The sequence below is a fragment of the Syngnathus acus genome, chromosome 15 (genome assembly GCF_901709675.1).
Source record: "Syngnathus acus chromosome 15, fSynAcu1.2, whole genome shotgun sequence".
Classification (NCBI taxonomy): domain Eukaryota; kingdom Metazoa; phylum Chordata; class Actinopteri; order Syngnathiformes; family Syngnathidae; genus Syngnathus; species Syngnathus acus.
The window spans coordinates 6,488,154-6,503,054 of NC_051100.1; the positions used below are offsets into that span (position 1 = coordinate 6,488,154).

General features: G+C 41.4%; 2 protein-coding genes across 2 annotated transcripts in view; one reads left to right on the forward strand and one right to left on the reverse strand.

Annotated features, from left to right (window-relative positions):
* Positions 1-14,901, forward strand: part of golga7bb (golgin A7 family, member Bb) — a 56,912-nt gene that overhangs the window by 19,778 nt on the left and 22,233 nt on the right. The window lies entirely within an intron of this gene.
* On the reverse strand, positions 1,520-13,277 carry sfrp5 (secreted frizzled-related protein 5). The gene is made up of 3 exons (XM_037271084.1): positions 12,395-13,277; positions 6,411-6,488; positions 1,520-3,256 (listed from the first exon to the last, which is right to left on the reverse strand). The coding sequence occupies exons 1-3, from the start codon at positions 12,951-12,953 to the stop codon at positions 2,928-2,930; spliced, it is 966 nt and encodes a 321-aa protein (XP_037126979.1). The 5' UTR covers positions 12,954-13,277; the 3' UTR covers positions 1,520-2,927.

Sequence of the window (14,901 nt, forward strand, 5' to 3'; positions counted from 1 at the left end):
AAAAAAGAAAAAGAAAGACAAAGGATTTGGTCCTCTTAGAAAGAAATCTTCAGTGAGGTGTAAATTGAAGAGCTACATAATGATCAGACTTCATTGTTTGTTTGAGTGCATATTTTTCTCAATAATTTGCTCCAAGGATTATAAAATATGCACTTCAAGCAACAAAACTCTTGAGTAAAGCTGCTTTGCTGTGTGCATACCACATGTGGAAGGCAGTGTTGACTTCAGCATTTGAGACTGATTCCTCGACTACTCGTGAATATTGGCACTTACCTAATATACAGACATGACAAAATGTGACATACAGTATTTTGTCCATACAAGGCCCTGTGCCTGCACGCTCTTATTCCTCGCCAGACTTCCTTTCTTTCCTGCAGACAAGGTGGTCCAGTGAATCCAAACGATGTTGGCATCCCGTTTAAATCAGTTTTAATGGTTCTCTGCTAAGTTTGAGGAACATCGAGAGTAATAGTAATTCTTTACTCTTTGAAATGCCTCCTTGACCTCACTCTTGGGTTTCATGCCCTCTAAAAAAAAATGCAGAATTACAAAAATGAGTAATATGCACATAAAGGTATAGAAGTCTGATTTTAATATACATTACTGTATGTGTGGCAGTTAAGATTAATGTATGCTAGTTTGCGTAGATGACATGTGGCTAGACAGAGGGCCTTTATTCCACTGTACTTATCTGCACACTGCAATGAAAGCAATGTGCTCTTTCTTCTGTGTGCAACGTTTTTATATATACAATATATATAGGTTTGGGTGTGCTTTATTTTATGTGAGTGCATACAGTATGTATTACAGTAGGTACGTATGTGTGTGTAGATCTCACTCACACGTAGATTCACGCACCACAAAGAGGCTTCAGGAGAGTTGAGTTACATAGGAAAATCTTAACTGTGTGTGTGTGTGGGGGGGGGGGTTGCTTTTCTGCAGTGTTTTTCTAACATTACACTTTGTTTATTTGATCAAATTAACATCTGTTTGAGTTAAAGTCTCATAGGTATGAGGATGAGCTGTGTGTGTGTGTGCGTGTGCGCGTGTGTGTGTGTGCGTGCGTGTGTGTGTGTGTGTGTGTTGTGCTCCCTCATCAGGCCCTTATTAACCACACTAAGTGAGCTCTTAGTGGGTGCTGATGGGAATGTGTGTGTGCGCTTATGCGTGTGTGGGACTCGGCCAACTGTCTGCCGCCTCGTTTCGATCACCTTTTTTTTTTCTACCACCTGAGCTTCGAGTAATTTTCATTTTCTGCACAGCTGCTGTTTCACCGAACACTTTTACACAAAGCGGTTTTCATTTACTACTCATTGCATTGATCACTCTTTGTGTTATCACAAAGAATTTTTGCAGGCTATGAAAAATCCAGTAAAGGTAGTATTTTAAAAGACACATGTGGTAGTTCTTTTTAGGTTGATGAATTGCATGAAATAAAGACGCAAAGAACAAAAGTAAAAGTAAAAAAAGAGTAGCTACAACTGGGACATAAAAGAATAAACAAAATATTTTCAATACATGTTCTTTAAAAAATTTCAAATATACTTTATTCATTTACATGTTGCATTTCAGTAACAGAACTACTTACAGGTTAACTGATTGTAAGAAATATTGTCAAGGTTAAATTTAATCTTTTATTGTGACAAGAACAGTAACTTTAGGCACTATGTTTGTTTTGTATTATGTGTGTAAATGTGATTTTGCTATCATACCACAGAAAAGTGAAACACAGAAGTACAAAAAAAGAAACATTTAAAGAAAAAAGAAGGAAAAAAAATACCCCCCCCTAAAAAAACAAAACATTAACCCAGAAAAGAAACAATGAGTACAGGTGACATCATTGGCTCTGTCCAGAGTCTCTTTACTTGGCTTCTTCTTAGGAACTTTCTTTTCTTTCTTCCATTTCAAAATGTTGGAAGTTTCCATCTTTCAAGCCACACAGTCAATGGCAGCATCCTCCAGTCAATTTGTCTCTCAGCGCTTCATCTTACTCCTTACCTCGTCTTCCCCCGAAGGGGAGAAATGCTTTCCTAATCATCTATGCATGGGAATTACCTAATTCGTCCATAATTCAAATCATCTATGTGGGCTGTCTATACTTTTCCCGCACAGTCCACATTTAGCAAATCACTCCTCTGCAATTTAAAAAAAAACAATACTCCCTCATTCTCACAATAGACATTACATAATCAAACATGATTTCAGCTGGAATTCGGAATATCCCGGCTCCTATTTTCATTTCTAGTGTCTAATTGCATATACTGCTGTCAGATATTGTACAAGTGATTTACTCAACTCGGCGTGTTCTCATGATGATTTAGTAGGAAGGAGCACAAAAAATACTTCCATCTACGTACAACCCCTGCAGATATGCACCACACAAAAAAAAGTTATGGCATAATACCCCTCCACTATACTTTGGGTTAGGGTTCTGGAATTGGGTGTTTTGGGTCAATGTTTGGTTTAGCATGGTTTGATTTGGCTAACATTAATGTTTAAGTTTTCAGGAGTCAGGGATAGCGTTAGGGTTGTAAATGATTTTGACCCATGCTTATTTACGCAGTGTCTGCCCCGTTTTAGAGGAATTGGGTCCTGGCCTCTTCATAAAAAATAAAAAAAAATGCTATAATATAAAAATAAAGCTATTTCAGGCAATATAAAATACATCCGTTTCCCACCAAATACAGTGCAGTACTTTTTGTGCAGAATCCTAATAAATTGTCATGTGAACAGCCTCCTGTATTACTTGACACACAAAAAATAATAACCCTATTCCCATTTAATATTAAAGCTGGAGAAATAAAAGCCTTACCCTATGGTCTTTGGACCACATTTTGTGAGATTGTGAATCAAAGGTGGATTTTGGAAAAATAAATCATGAGCATGTCGAGTTGCGATGGATTCTGCAGATGGGACGGCGAGTTGCATCACTGGAAGACGGTGTGGTAGGTTGGACACTGATGGGATTTCATGTACTTGACGGCAAACTTGAGCTCCTTGCTCTTCTTGTCCCATTTGTGGATGGACATAAGCAGCAGTTGCTGGTCCACTTTGCGGCCCATGATGAGGAAGTTGGAGCCCAGGCTGTCCAGCTGTGAACACGGGCAGTTGGCCCCGTTCTTGATGTACAAAACCAGCTTCTTCATATCCTTTTTCCGCAACACGCCCTGCTTCAGCACTTTTTTCTTCTTCTGGGCTGCGATCAGCTTTTTGTCGCCTTTCTCCTTTTTCACCTCCTTTATTTTCATTTTAAGGACTGGTAAGAAAAACAAAGAGAAGATAGTTTGGTTATTGCAGTTGAGCAATTTCACATTGGCTTGTACTTCTAGAATGGAAGACATAAGAAGTATCCCGATGGGCTTAAATACAACCGCTGTTACCTTGTTGATTCATTCACTTCCATTGACGGCGATAGACGTCAAAGATCCATTTTAACTGGGCTGGCACTGAATGAGTTAATAAATAATTGTGCCAAAGCATGCCACATAATTGGGTTAGGTTTTGGCTGGATTTTTATGCATGTTACCTTTATTTTTGCAGAGTTCAAAGGAACGTAGTGTAGAATCCTCTGGTGGCACTTTGTTTAAATAACAGAATATAACGTCAAGTGCAGTTATGACAAATCCTTTGAGGGCAGCCATAACGCTACTTTGGCCTGGGATGAAAACTAGTTCCATACCTCTCATTAGAGGATAAAGAAAATCATACTAGAGAAATGGGCTACCAGTTGGAAGGGTTTTTTTCAAAGCCTTTGTAAAGGAAGTGAGGTAGAGCCAATTTTCTATTGTGAGTGTTTCACTGTGACTGTAATGGCACTAAAATAAAATCTATGTTGCTTCTTTGCACGAGATGTATTTGTATTTAGCTGGAAGGTCACACAGGACTGGTGTAATAAGGTCTCTTTACCTACTTTTTCCTCGTAGAATTCCCTTTTTAGGCCTAATCTTTCCAAATCTCACCTAGATTTACTGCAGGTTTATGTTTTTATACTTGCAGCCCTGCCTTTTGACAGCAAAAATACAACAGTGCTTGCGCTAAGAATGCAGAAGTCGGACCGAGAAGTCTTGGCTCAATCGATCTAATGAAGTACCGACTCCTACCACCCATCGAGGCTCATGTTTAGAAACGTGTAGCTCTACTTAAGAGAGACCAAAATGGAGCTGCCAACCACTCCAGACTGGAATCCTCCGTTCTGACAGCTGAAATTAATCACGGGCCTGGCAGAGGCGGAGGCACGGGGGTCGTTGAGAGGCATCGCCGCGGATCGCTTGGAAGACGGCCATTTCTCTCCTCGTCTGCCTGTCTAGTGTTCCGTAAACATCTCCTGATATGCGCGCGCTGCATGTGAGGAGATAGCGTGTTATGCGGTGGAATGTGTGTGCTGTGCGGCCTCAAATGTGTAGTCTGACTCCCATCGTTTGCGTGCCTACAAGTCTGAATGTCTCGCTATGTATGAATGAATACATTCAGGTATGTTTGAGAGCTCAATATGGCTGCCTATTATAATGTAATTCAATGGAGATCCTTGAGCTACCTGGCTTGCATCCTCGTGACAAGCAGTGCCTTCTTAGAACTAAAAATCAATACAGTGATGTCCCAAATGCTCAATTGTACTTTTCTTAAAACAGAGACTACTACCGTATTTTCCGCACTATAAGGCGCACCGGATTATATGGTGCACCTTCAATGAATGGCCCATTCTAAAACTTTGTTCATATATAAGGCGCACCGAATTATAAGGCGCATAGAATAAATAACTCAACCTTGCTCAAGCGTTAATGCAATCACAATATTGTAACACTCGAAATAGTGAAAACAATAACAATATATCAATTACGCAACGTTGCTCAAACGTTAATATCACACAACACACAAAATAAACACGTAAAGCTTACTTTAATAAATTAGTCCTCATCCACGAATCCATATTGGTCCATATATAAGGCGCACTGTCGGCTTTTGAGAAAATTGGAGGTTTTTAGGTGCGCCTTATAGTGCAGAAAATACGGTAGATACTGTACAAAAGACCAATCTGTTCAAAAACATGGGATTTTTTTTTTTTTTTAATATTCCAGCAAAGAATGGTGGGAAATATACCAGATGAAAAAAATGGTAACATGAAACAGACTTGAAATGACTTCAAGGCTAACAAGAGCAATATTGATCATGTGTGAGATCAAACCACAATCAGCCATTACAATAGCATCAAGGAGTCATCCTCGCCTTCATCTCGCTCTGTCTACTGGTGGAATTCTCACCTCATTTGTTACCCTCAGGCATACATGAATAGCCAGAGGAATGTCTTGCTCATGTTTCATTTAAATGGCCAAGAAGAATCCCTGCGATGCTTTTTGATCTTCGGTCGGACAGTGATTTGTAATACCGCTATCAATCAGCCATACCAGTTTTATTAGGGCGGATAGAGTCGTGACGAAGACGTACTTTGCGATGCTTGTTTGGATGTGTACAAATATGATTTACAATGTGATGGCCATTTTATAGGAGCTTGTGCCATTGCCAGATGACATATTGGGGAATTTATTTAAAGAGCCTTGAGAAAATATGGTTCTCATTGCCGATCCGGTCACATTTTAATTACAGCTTGGTGTTCAAAAAATTTGGTCATTTATGAGCTTGCATTTTGAGTTTAGTGCAAAGACGTTTGGACTCGTAGATGTGAAAGCTCAGATCAAGTATCAAATCTGCTGCTGTGCATCATCAACAGTAAATCTTAGTGAAGCGGAATAATGGTTTTATTATTCTTTGGCTTAATGTGCAGGTCATTACGGTGAATATGGTGATAAAAGTTTGGGAAATGGTGCTGAGTGGGCTTCAGTGACTCTTTCATTGACACATCACTTAATAAGAAAGTAAGTCAAAGCAAAGTTCCTCTAAATAGAAGTATAAGCTTCAACTTCAATTTCCTTAAATGTGTGTTGTGGTTAACAAATTGTGGAATAAAATATGAGAAAATATATATTTAAAACAATACATGTGTAGCCTTTAAGGTTTTTTATTTCTTATCATAGCTCTCATCAGCCCGATAGATAACCAACTCTGAATTTTGCAATATTTTCAGTCTAATTTCTGTTGAAAGAATGCAAATTTCCTCATTGTGGGATCATTAAAGTTTATTATATCTTATCTTATCTTCCTTTTTATGGCACATGATGATTGGCATGTATGATGAAATATTTTAATGTGCTACTTCAGTTCACAAACCATAAAAAAAAAAAAAAAACTTACTATCATCCACATTTTCCCATCTCCTCAAAATCATTATTTTTTTACTTTTGCTCAGTTTTACCTGACAAGTTCCAAGAAGTATAGACAGGAAATGTCAGAATACAGAAAACAATTTTTTTTTTTATTTAAGAGTACCACTATGGTTGAAGTGCTGCTATACTTACCAAAATCGCTGGCACAGTAGTGCTCCATGATGTTGTCTGCTTTCAACTCATTGTCACACGGGGGACACACCTTTGACACTGAACGAGAAGAATGAAAAACGACGCGTTAATGACGACCCCTGTGAGCACAATTACACATTTCATTAGACGTTCAGAAGGTCAAAACAGCTCAAATCTGAAGGCTGCGTCTGTAAGAAATCATTAGGCCCTTTGGAGCAACACCCCCTCCCTCACCCCATCCCTCCCTCCCTGTCAGAAGCCATTTGCAGTGCAAGTCTTACACACTCCAGCAGACTGAAGGATGTTTGCTCTAAAATGACGCTGCAAAAAAAGGGTTTAATTTGGGACTGTGCATATTTTGGTAGAGAGGGTGTGACCTTGAAAGTCAACAGGAGAAGCTCAGCATGCAGTTTTGAAACAAGTGGCCTAAAAACAAATTACTGACTTTTTACACGCAAATATTTTTACGTTTATTTTGAACTTGATTTACTGTAATTAGGTCCCCACGAAGGAGTAGAGACATTATTTTCCAAGTTATATTCCAATGACGACTAACAATAAATATTTTTAGTTTTATATTGGACAACCCCCCCAACACACACAAACAAAACAGCTAATTGAGAGACCAGACGCGTACTAAAAAAGCAAAAGTGTGTGACTTCATCTATGTCTGTTTTTTTTGTGTTTTTTTTGTTTTAGGTTATTGGCTCAGTGTCATATTATCCCACAAATTTCCCCTTTCGCCACGTCCAAGTCTTCTTGTCACACGTTTACAGACGCACATGTAAACACACCCCAAGCGAACACAGTGGGGTTAAAAGTCACAGTTGAAAGGTTATCACCCCAACCCAAACCTCAGTGTCTGGCCAGATAATGAGAGAGGTCAAAGTGTAGCATGCCTCGCTGCTCGGGTTGCGGTGAGGTGAACCCCCTAACCATTACATCGGAGGGAGTCTTGAGTCGACTAACTGCCACTTTCTCCCCCAACTCCCCCCCCCCCTGTGAGAGAGATCCACTAAGCCTTGTTGGGTCTTTGGGTGCAAGCCTCTAATTGTCCATATTAGGAACAAATTGTTATGGTGCAAACCAATGAGCATGCAAAACAGCACAACCCCCCGAAAGTGAGCCCCTAACAAAGTGGTACTGGAACTTATTTAGATGACACTTATTAACACTCTGAATCCCTTTAACACACTTCTGTCTTCAAAGTTACTAGTTTTACTGTATTTTAGTGGTATTGGACATTGTTATACATCACAGACACTAATAAAAACTAAATTAAAAAAATTGCTGGAGCTGGATCCCCTTTTTGAGTTGAATCCAGATTTGAAATCCGAACCATGTAAGTGTGAATACATATTTTAGATTGTAATCAATGATGGCAATGGAAAAAAAAAAAAAAAAGAAATCTTGGAAATACAAACACACACGCATGAAGAAAGTCTAGTTATGTCTGTTTGGAATGAAGTTACATCTTATTCTGTCTCTTCTGTAATTCATCTGAGTTCCCTTGTGGTTGGCGTGTTGGCAGGAGGTCTGCTTGTGTCAGTTAAAGAGTTTGGATAGAAAAGCAGAGTTTGGATGCCTGCAATGTGGCGTCTGTCTGAGGCATCATGTCAGTTGTGTTGTGCGTTGATGGGCCTGCCGGTGATTTGTGTGCCCGTTCCATCCGTTCCATGCAATTTGTCATCAGTTTTGGATGGCCTTGACTTGTCATGAGCATCACTGTTCCCATCCATAGCAATGAATTGTGTTTATTTTTGTTGTATGCTGGGAATCAGACCGCTATGGTTAGATACTCACCATTCCCAAAGAGCAATTTTTAACAGACGCCTTATCACAGTTAGTTGTCTGGCCTGATGCCATTCACTTTAGACAAATAAATTCCTCCTTCAAATATATGCCTCACCAAGAAAAACACTATCCATTCAGGGATGGACATTAAAAAGTTAACCACTGAACCTATTTGATGTTGTTGCTAACCAAAACAGGAGCAGTCTCTCAAATGGATTTACTTAAATGTTATAAATGATTTCCCTACACAGTACATTTGGTCTTTCCACGGCATTGTGTGTGACTTATCTGTATACAATCATAACAGAAATAGTTAATACTCTGCACTTCTACTGACCTCACTGAAGCTCAAACAAAAGATGAGCAAATCTCCCAATGTTGTCATAGGATCCCTCGACATGTCTTTTACCTCATCCCCTTGAGCCCGAGCCTCACATGATCTTTTCTGTTCCTTTGAAAATTTGTGTGGCTCACGACCTCATTGGGACTCTTCAACTTATGAGCAGCAACGCTGATGACATAAAAACGGAGCCGCACGGGGGATGTAACACAGCGTGTCATCTAAGTTGGAAACCCTAACATCTGTTTAAATGTAGCATGGAAATAGACAGAGTGGAATGAGGGGGAAGGGGAAGCGGTTGACTCCATTGTAGGCCTTCAGGCGGCCCCCCTGGGCGGCCCCTAAAACGCAGCACGCTTCTTGCATCTGCAGGAATTCTATACGGAGAGAGAAAATACATTTTCAAAAGGTGGTTTTCCGTGGCGAGTGCGTTGGATCACATTTTCCCTTTCAAAGAGTAGCGGCCAGGGCCACATGAGTAGCGTCCATTGTGTTGCCAGGAGCTGACAGTCTTACTCCAGCATGGTTGTAATTTACACTCGCCACATCACTCACAGGACAGACAATATCTTTGACACCTTGCAGGTTGGATCAGACACTGGATCATTACACTGCAGCATATGTATTCAAGCAAGACTTATATAGTACCCAGACCTGGACTGGCCATCTTGTATACAGGGCAAATGCCCAGTGGGCCGGGAACTTTTAGGGTGTCGTGCTATTTTAACTATTTTAAATTAATTGATGAATATATTTTTTTCTATTTTACCCCAACTGACCAGCCCATTTACAACATAGACCGCAAACTGAGCCAATCCAAACTCAAACTTGCAGTCAACATGTATATGTTGGATACCTCCATATAGTAAATATAAAATTGAATATTCATCATGATTTAACCAAAATATAGTGCGGCAACAGTGATCATTACAACCTTTCAGTATTATGCATTGCAGCTGTTCACCACTGTAACCGAGTGCAACCACAATAATAAACACGTCGTTAAATGAATACCTCTCAGACAGCATCTGTTTTGTCTTCAATTTTTTCGCAGACGTGATCCAATACTGCTGAATTTGACGTGATGTGGTGCTTTATACCAGCAAACCACTAGCTCCAGTTTGAACCACAGAGATGTATTTAAGAAGTGAGAACAAGGGATCCCATTCAATTGTGAGGGTACCTAATGAAGTGTCTGCTGGAATGAGCCAAGTTAGTCAACTGTATGTCCGTGAATTTGTCATGGCTCTCTTTGACGTCCTGCTTGATTTTTCTTTCGGTGGACGATTTGGTGAGAAAAAATCTTGGACGAGATCCTTTTACTCTATTAGACGTGTGTGTATGTGTGTGAGTCCGTGAGGTGGTCTCACATGCTCATCTAAGAATTTGTTTCTTGTCAAAATGTCAGGCTCTGAGCCTTCGGGCAGAAAGTGATATGGGTTCACTGTGTTCCAAACACACACACACATGTCTAATAGTTAGGTTACAGTAATGTAATGTAGTTGTTTAACCCAACTAAGCCAATTTTAGGGTTGATATGATCTTTGCATGTGTTTGCACTTCTTCCTCCCAGTAATGGAGCTTCACCTTTGATTGTTATTCAAGTAGGAATCCTCGCTTGTTTTGTTTTCATCGAAGGTGGTAGAAGAAGGTTTCTTTGTGTTCCTTTGAATGGCTTACAAGAGCCGCAATGTCACATAGTTGAGCCCCGTCCTATAAAAATAGCGTGGTCATTTTCCCTAATGGAATAAGTCAGCTCTGCGTAATTTCACCACTGAATCTTTTCCCACTGTTATTATGTGGGATTGCTGTCACTTGGCTGTGAACACTTTTGATTAAAAGCCAAGATAAGTCACACACAGTTGACTGACAAGACTAAAAATGACGTTTTTGGTGTTACTGGCTCTCATTTGCTCCATCCCAGAGCGTAGAGTAAAAGCTAATTTTACATCTTTGTGAGAATTTAAACAGAGCCTTTTGTTCGTTGAAATAGAATAAACATAATGGAGGTGCACTCGTTTAGCATGAAGCAGATAAGAGATGCTAATAGGCAATTGAAGTCAATAAATGGAATGACAACAATGAAGTACTTATTCAAAACACTTTCCTCTTCCGTTTCCTCCTCCACCTTTCTTTCACTCTCAGGCTCTTCGCCGGGACAATTGCACTCATTCCCATTCCTCCCTTGTCCCGTCTTGTCGACTAATTACTGAGAGCGGGGTAATTGGCCGCCCTTGCTAATTGGCCTGCTGGCTGCCAGGCCCGACAAAGGCACAGTAGACTGAAACAAAAAATGGGGGTGGGGGGGTAGACTCCCCAAGCCCTCCACTGTTGACAGACTCCCATCAGCTCCTTCACTTCCCCTCTCAGCACTCATCGCTATTGTCAACAAGCTGCCCAAGTAGCCCGGTACACAGACTTCATTGTATATTTAGTTCTTTTTGCTCTCAAAAGTTTTTCTCCGTTAGATTTATTACCTCTTTCAAGAAGTCTTTATCAATGATTTCCATCCCAAAATAAAAAGAAAACTGCCTTCAATTCCCAAGGAAAATGTACACTTCAAAACGTATTAAAAAAATAAAATAAAAAGTAATAAATAATAAAATATATTAAGATATTGAGGATAAAAGCTTTACTCCTTTACGTCTGGATCCTGATATTTCGATTCAGATAGAGTTGGATTCCGATTTACAAAAATTTCCAAGTACATAGCTTAGCTTTTGACAAATTCAACTGCCTATCCAGAGCTTGCATTTGAATAAATTGGCTGAAAATTTTGAAAACGTGACACCAAATAGGTGGAGTGACCCGCTACTGGTCTTTCATCACCGCGTCTTTGTATCATTAGTTAATGCAAGCCAGCTAGACTTCTTTCACCATGGATTGACACATCGGTGCATCCTTTGAGTGACGTGACAATCTCTCCATCCTGTTGGAATGATGGATTGCGTCTTGATGGACGACTACTGATAAAGCTGTGTCGCCTTTTCAGCGAAGCTGTTGAACACTGCAGTCCGTTCGTCTTAACTCACTGAACAATCAGGCAGCTGGAGTCTCTCAGTCTCACAAGGTCTGTCTCAGACCTTGCTCGAGGCATGTAGCCATGGCAGGGAGCCCATCGTTAACGCTTTGACGTATGAACACTGTCCTTCTAACCTCTCCCTGCTGCCGTCTTCCTCACTGACCTCCTCTGGATTGTCTCTCACTTAAAATGTCATCTGTCATCAACAAAGGGCTGGAAGCCAAAGCATTGCATTTCCAGAAAATGTTTTGCTTTAGAAACTGCAGGCTCATGTCAGTCAATCCGTTTGGGTAAGCGCTTTACGCTTTTTGTGCAAAAGTCAATAATGAAAATTAGATGAAGTAGATGATTGACTTTCTGCTTGGCCAGACAATGTAATTTTAGGATCAGAATCAAATTGAAGATCTTGGTAATCATCCACCTCCTGTATAGGACTATTTTTTGTTATGGTTTATAATCCACATTTTCAACAAAATTGAACTTTTTCAGCAAAAACAAACCTAAAAATTTCCATTTAGACAGGTGGAAATGTGGGGAAAATGGAAAAATCTGAAATTATCCATGTCAATTATCTCGCCTGACGCCTGGGGGGTATTATTATTATTATTATATATTTCAGGGGGGTAGTGACCCCATCGCATCCCCTGCCAATGCATTAAAGTTCAGCTATTATTTTAGTTTATCTCAAGGAAAATGTGTTACTGAGGTATACAGTCAATTTTGAACATCAAATGTTTGACCCCACCAGATGTAAACTTTGCAATTTTTTTCAACCTTGTAACATTAGTGAGCAAAAACATCAATTTGTGCATTTTGATGTTTGCGTACCTGGTGGCTGGGTGGCATGGTTGGCGGTGAACTGCATGGGGATGCACAGATCGTTGTCAATGGGGAACTTATCACACGTCAGCATCTCCGGCCAGGGGAAGCCGTAGGTCTCCATGACGGGGGCGCAGCTGTCCCTGACGGCCTCGCACAACGATCGGCACGGGTAGATGGGCCGGTCCAGGCACACAGGCGCGAACAGTGAGCACAGGAAGACCTGGGTGTCTGCGTGGCAGCGCTTGGCCAGGAGGGGCACCCAGCTACCAGCTTGCTGCTTCACCTCAGGCATGGTCTCGTGGTCCAGCAGGTTGGGCAGCCTCATCTTCTTGTAACCCACGTTGTGGCACAGCCGCAGGTCGGCCGGGATGTCCACGCACTGGGGTTGCTTGGTATAGAAGCGGCCGTTGTGGAAGTTGTCCGACTGCCAGCTGTAGTAGTCGTACTCTTCTGCGGCGGACACGCTGAGGAGGAGGTGGAGGAGCGAGAGGAGCCAAAGGCCCATTGCCATGTGGAAGGGGCACTGGGTAAATGCCCACCTGGAGCTCTTTTGTCCCTGTGCCATACCTTTCTTTTCAAGCTCGGAACAAAAACTCAGGAAGACTTCATCCAAGGTGTCCAAAAAGTCAATCAAGTGCACCCGTTGTAATCCCAAAAGTTTTAATTCCTTCACCGCTTCTGGAGACTCAGCCTTAAAAGCACACAGATGCACCTCTCTCTCTCAGTGTGTGTTGCTATGTGTGTGTGTGTGTATGCATGCACGACCTCAGGTAACAAGTCAAGAGAGGATGAGCATACGCAGTTTACTTTCCAAGTTCCCCTGTAAAAGTGGCACCCTGCTCTCTCAGTATCACTCTGTGCTTCTAATGAGAAGTCCCAAGGCTTTAAAGGTCCTCAGGCGGCCTGACCAAGCAGCCTTGCCTGCCGTACACCTTCTCACTGGCCTCCCCAGGATTCACTCACACCCAGCCGAGCCAATGGCAGCCCGGGGGGCGGGTCTCACTTGTATTCAGAGCAACCCTCCTGACCCTGATCCGCCAACTAACCCCTCCTCTGAAACAAGAGTGAGAACAAACCCTTTGCAAGTAGCCAAAGTTGTATTTCTGTTTAAAAACTCATTCCTCCAATAACTGCACTCATGACACACACTTTTACCCTCTTAGTTGGAGTCGGTCTATCATGCATCTGCACCATTCCTGCTGTCAGACTACGTTTTTGTCAGAGGCTTGCGCAATGTAGCACGTTGCTGCGCAAATCTGCTCACTTGATTAGCGTTCAAGAGTCTGCCAATGAAGGCCTCTCATATGCATTCAAACACGGGTACATACAAACATACTCGCTATGTAAAATAAACCGTTTTTATGGCCAGTGCTAAGGATGCTTCTAACTTGGCATTTGTCTTTTGCAAAGACTTTCACTCGGGTCGATTTAATTCACAGTTCCATTACCTTGCAAATGCATCCTCATATTGGACATGATTAAACTGCTGCTTGGTGACATTTTCTTACCAAAGCACATCGCAAATTTGCCATCTGGGTCATACTGGTGGAAATGAAATTAAATGATTCTGGTGTATTGTGCCAGAATCAACAAAAAGACCCAGGGGGAGGCTATGTGAGCGAACAGTTGGAGATTGGATGAGATGAACAGATCTGAGCACATGATCGAGTGTTCATGTTGTTCTTTGCCTGTAGCTTAGGAGATAAAATGACTCCAAAGGAAAACAGACTGTCGAGTTTCACTTCCATCCATTCTGCCTGATTTTGCCAGTCTTTCTTAATAAATATCACTGTTAATACTCCAAACACGTGTTGTGTGAAGCCCTCCCTTGGCTGCAGTTAAGTAAATAAACCTTACACCTCTTTTTTGGCGGAAGTACGGCATTCCCAAAGTGATCATGCGAATTGTTGAACAAGCTCACCCCGCCTGCCACGTCAGATCCATTTTGTTGATTTATTTTGTGCTCATAGTTGGGAATCGAACGGGTTTCATCGTGGCGGGACGATGAAGTCACCACCCCGAGCGTGTTCTCACTCTTAATGAAAGCATCGCTCTTTGCATATGACGGTTTGCTTTAGATAAGTTGAGCTTAATTACACACGGGCGCCCAGACCGTCAGACCCACTCTTCACATTCCCGCAAGTTGGTTTTCAGACTGCTCTGTTAACCTTTGAACCACAACTAATCAATACTACTCACGGCTAATAATCTGTGGACCTCAGTTTCCCGTGAGGTGGTGGGATTGTCTCGTCACACGCCTCACTATCTCAGCCAAGTTTTGGGCTTTTTGTTTTGGGTGGGTGGGTGGTGACCTATTTTAAGACTGCTCGTGTTTCCTTTTTATCCATTCACGGTGCAGAACTAACAAAAGTTTCTTTCATGGTAATCAATCAACAATGGTTGTCTCGGCCAATCAATTCCACTCTTCACTTCTTTGCCGTCTGATTGGATGAGAGCTTTAAGATGAGGTCCAGTCTGTATTGTTGAGCCCAGAGGTTTAGCATGCTTTCAAA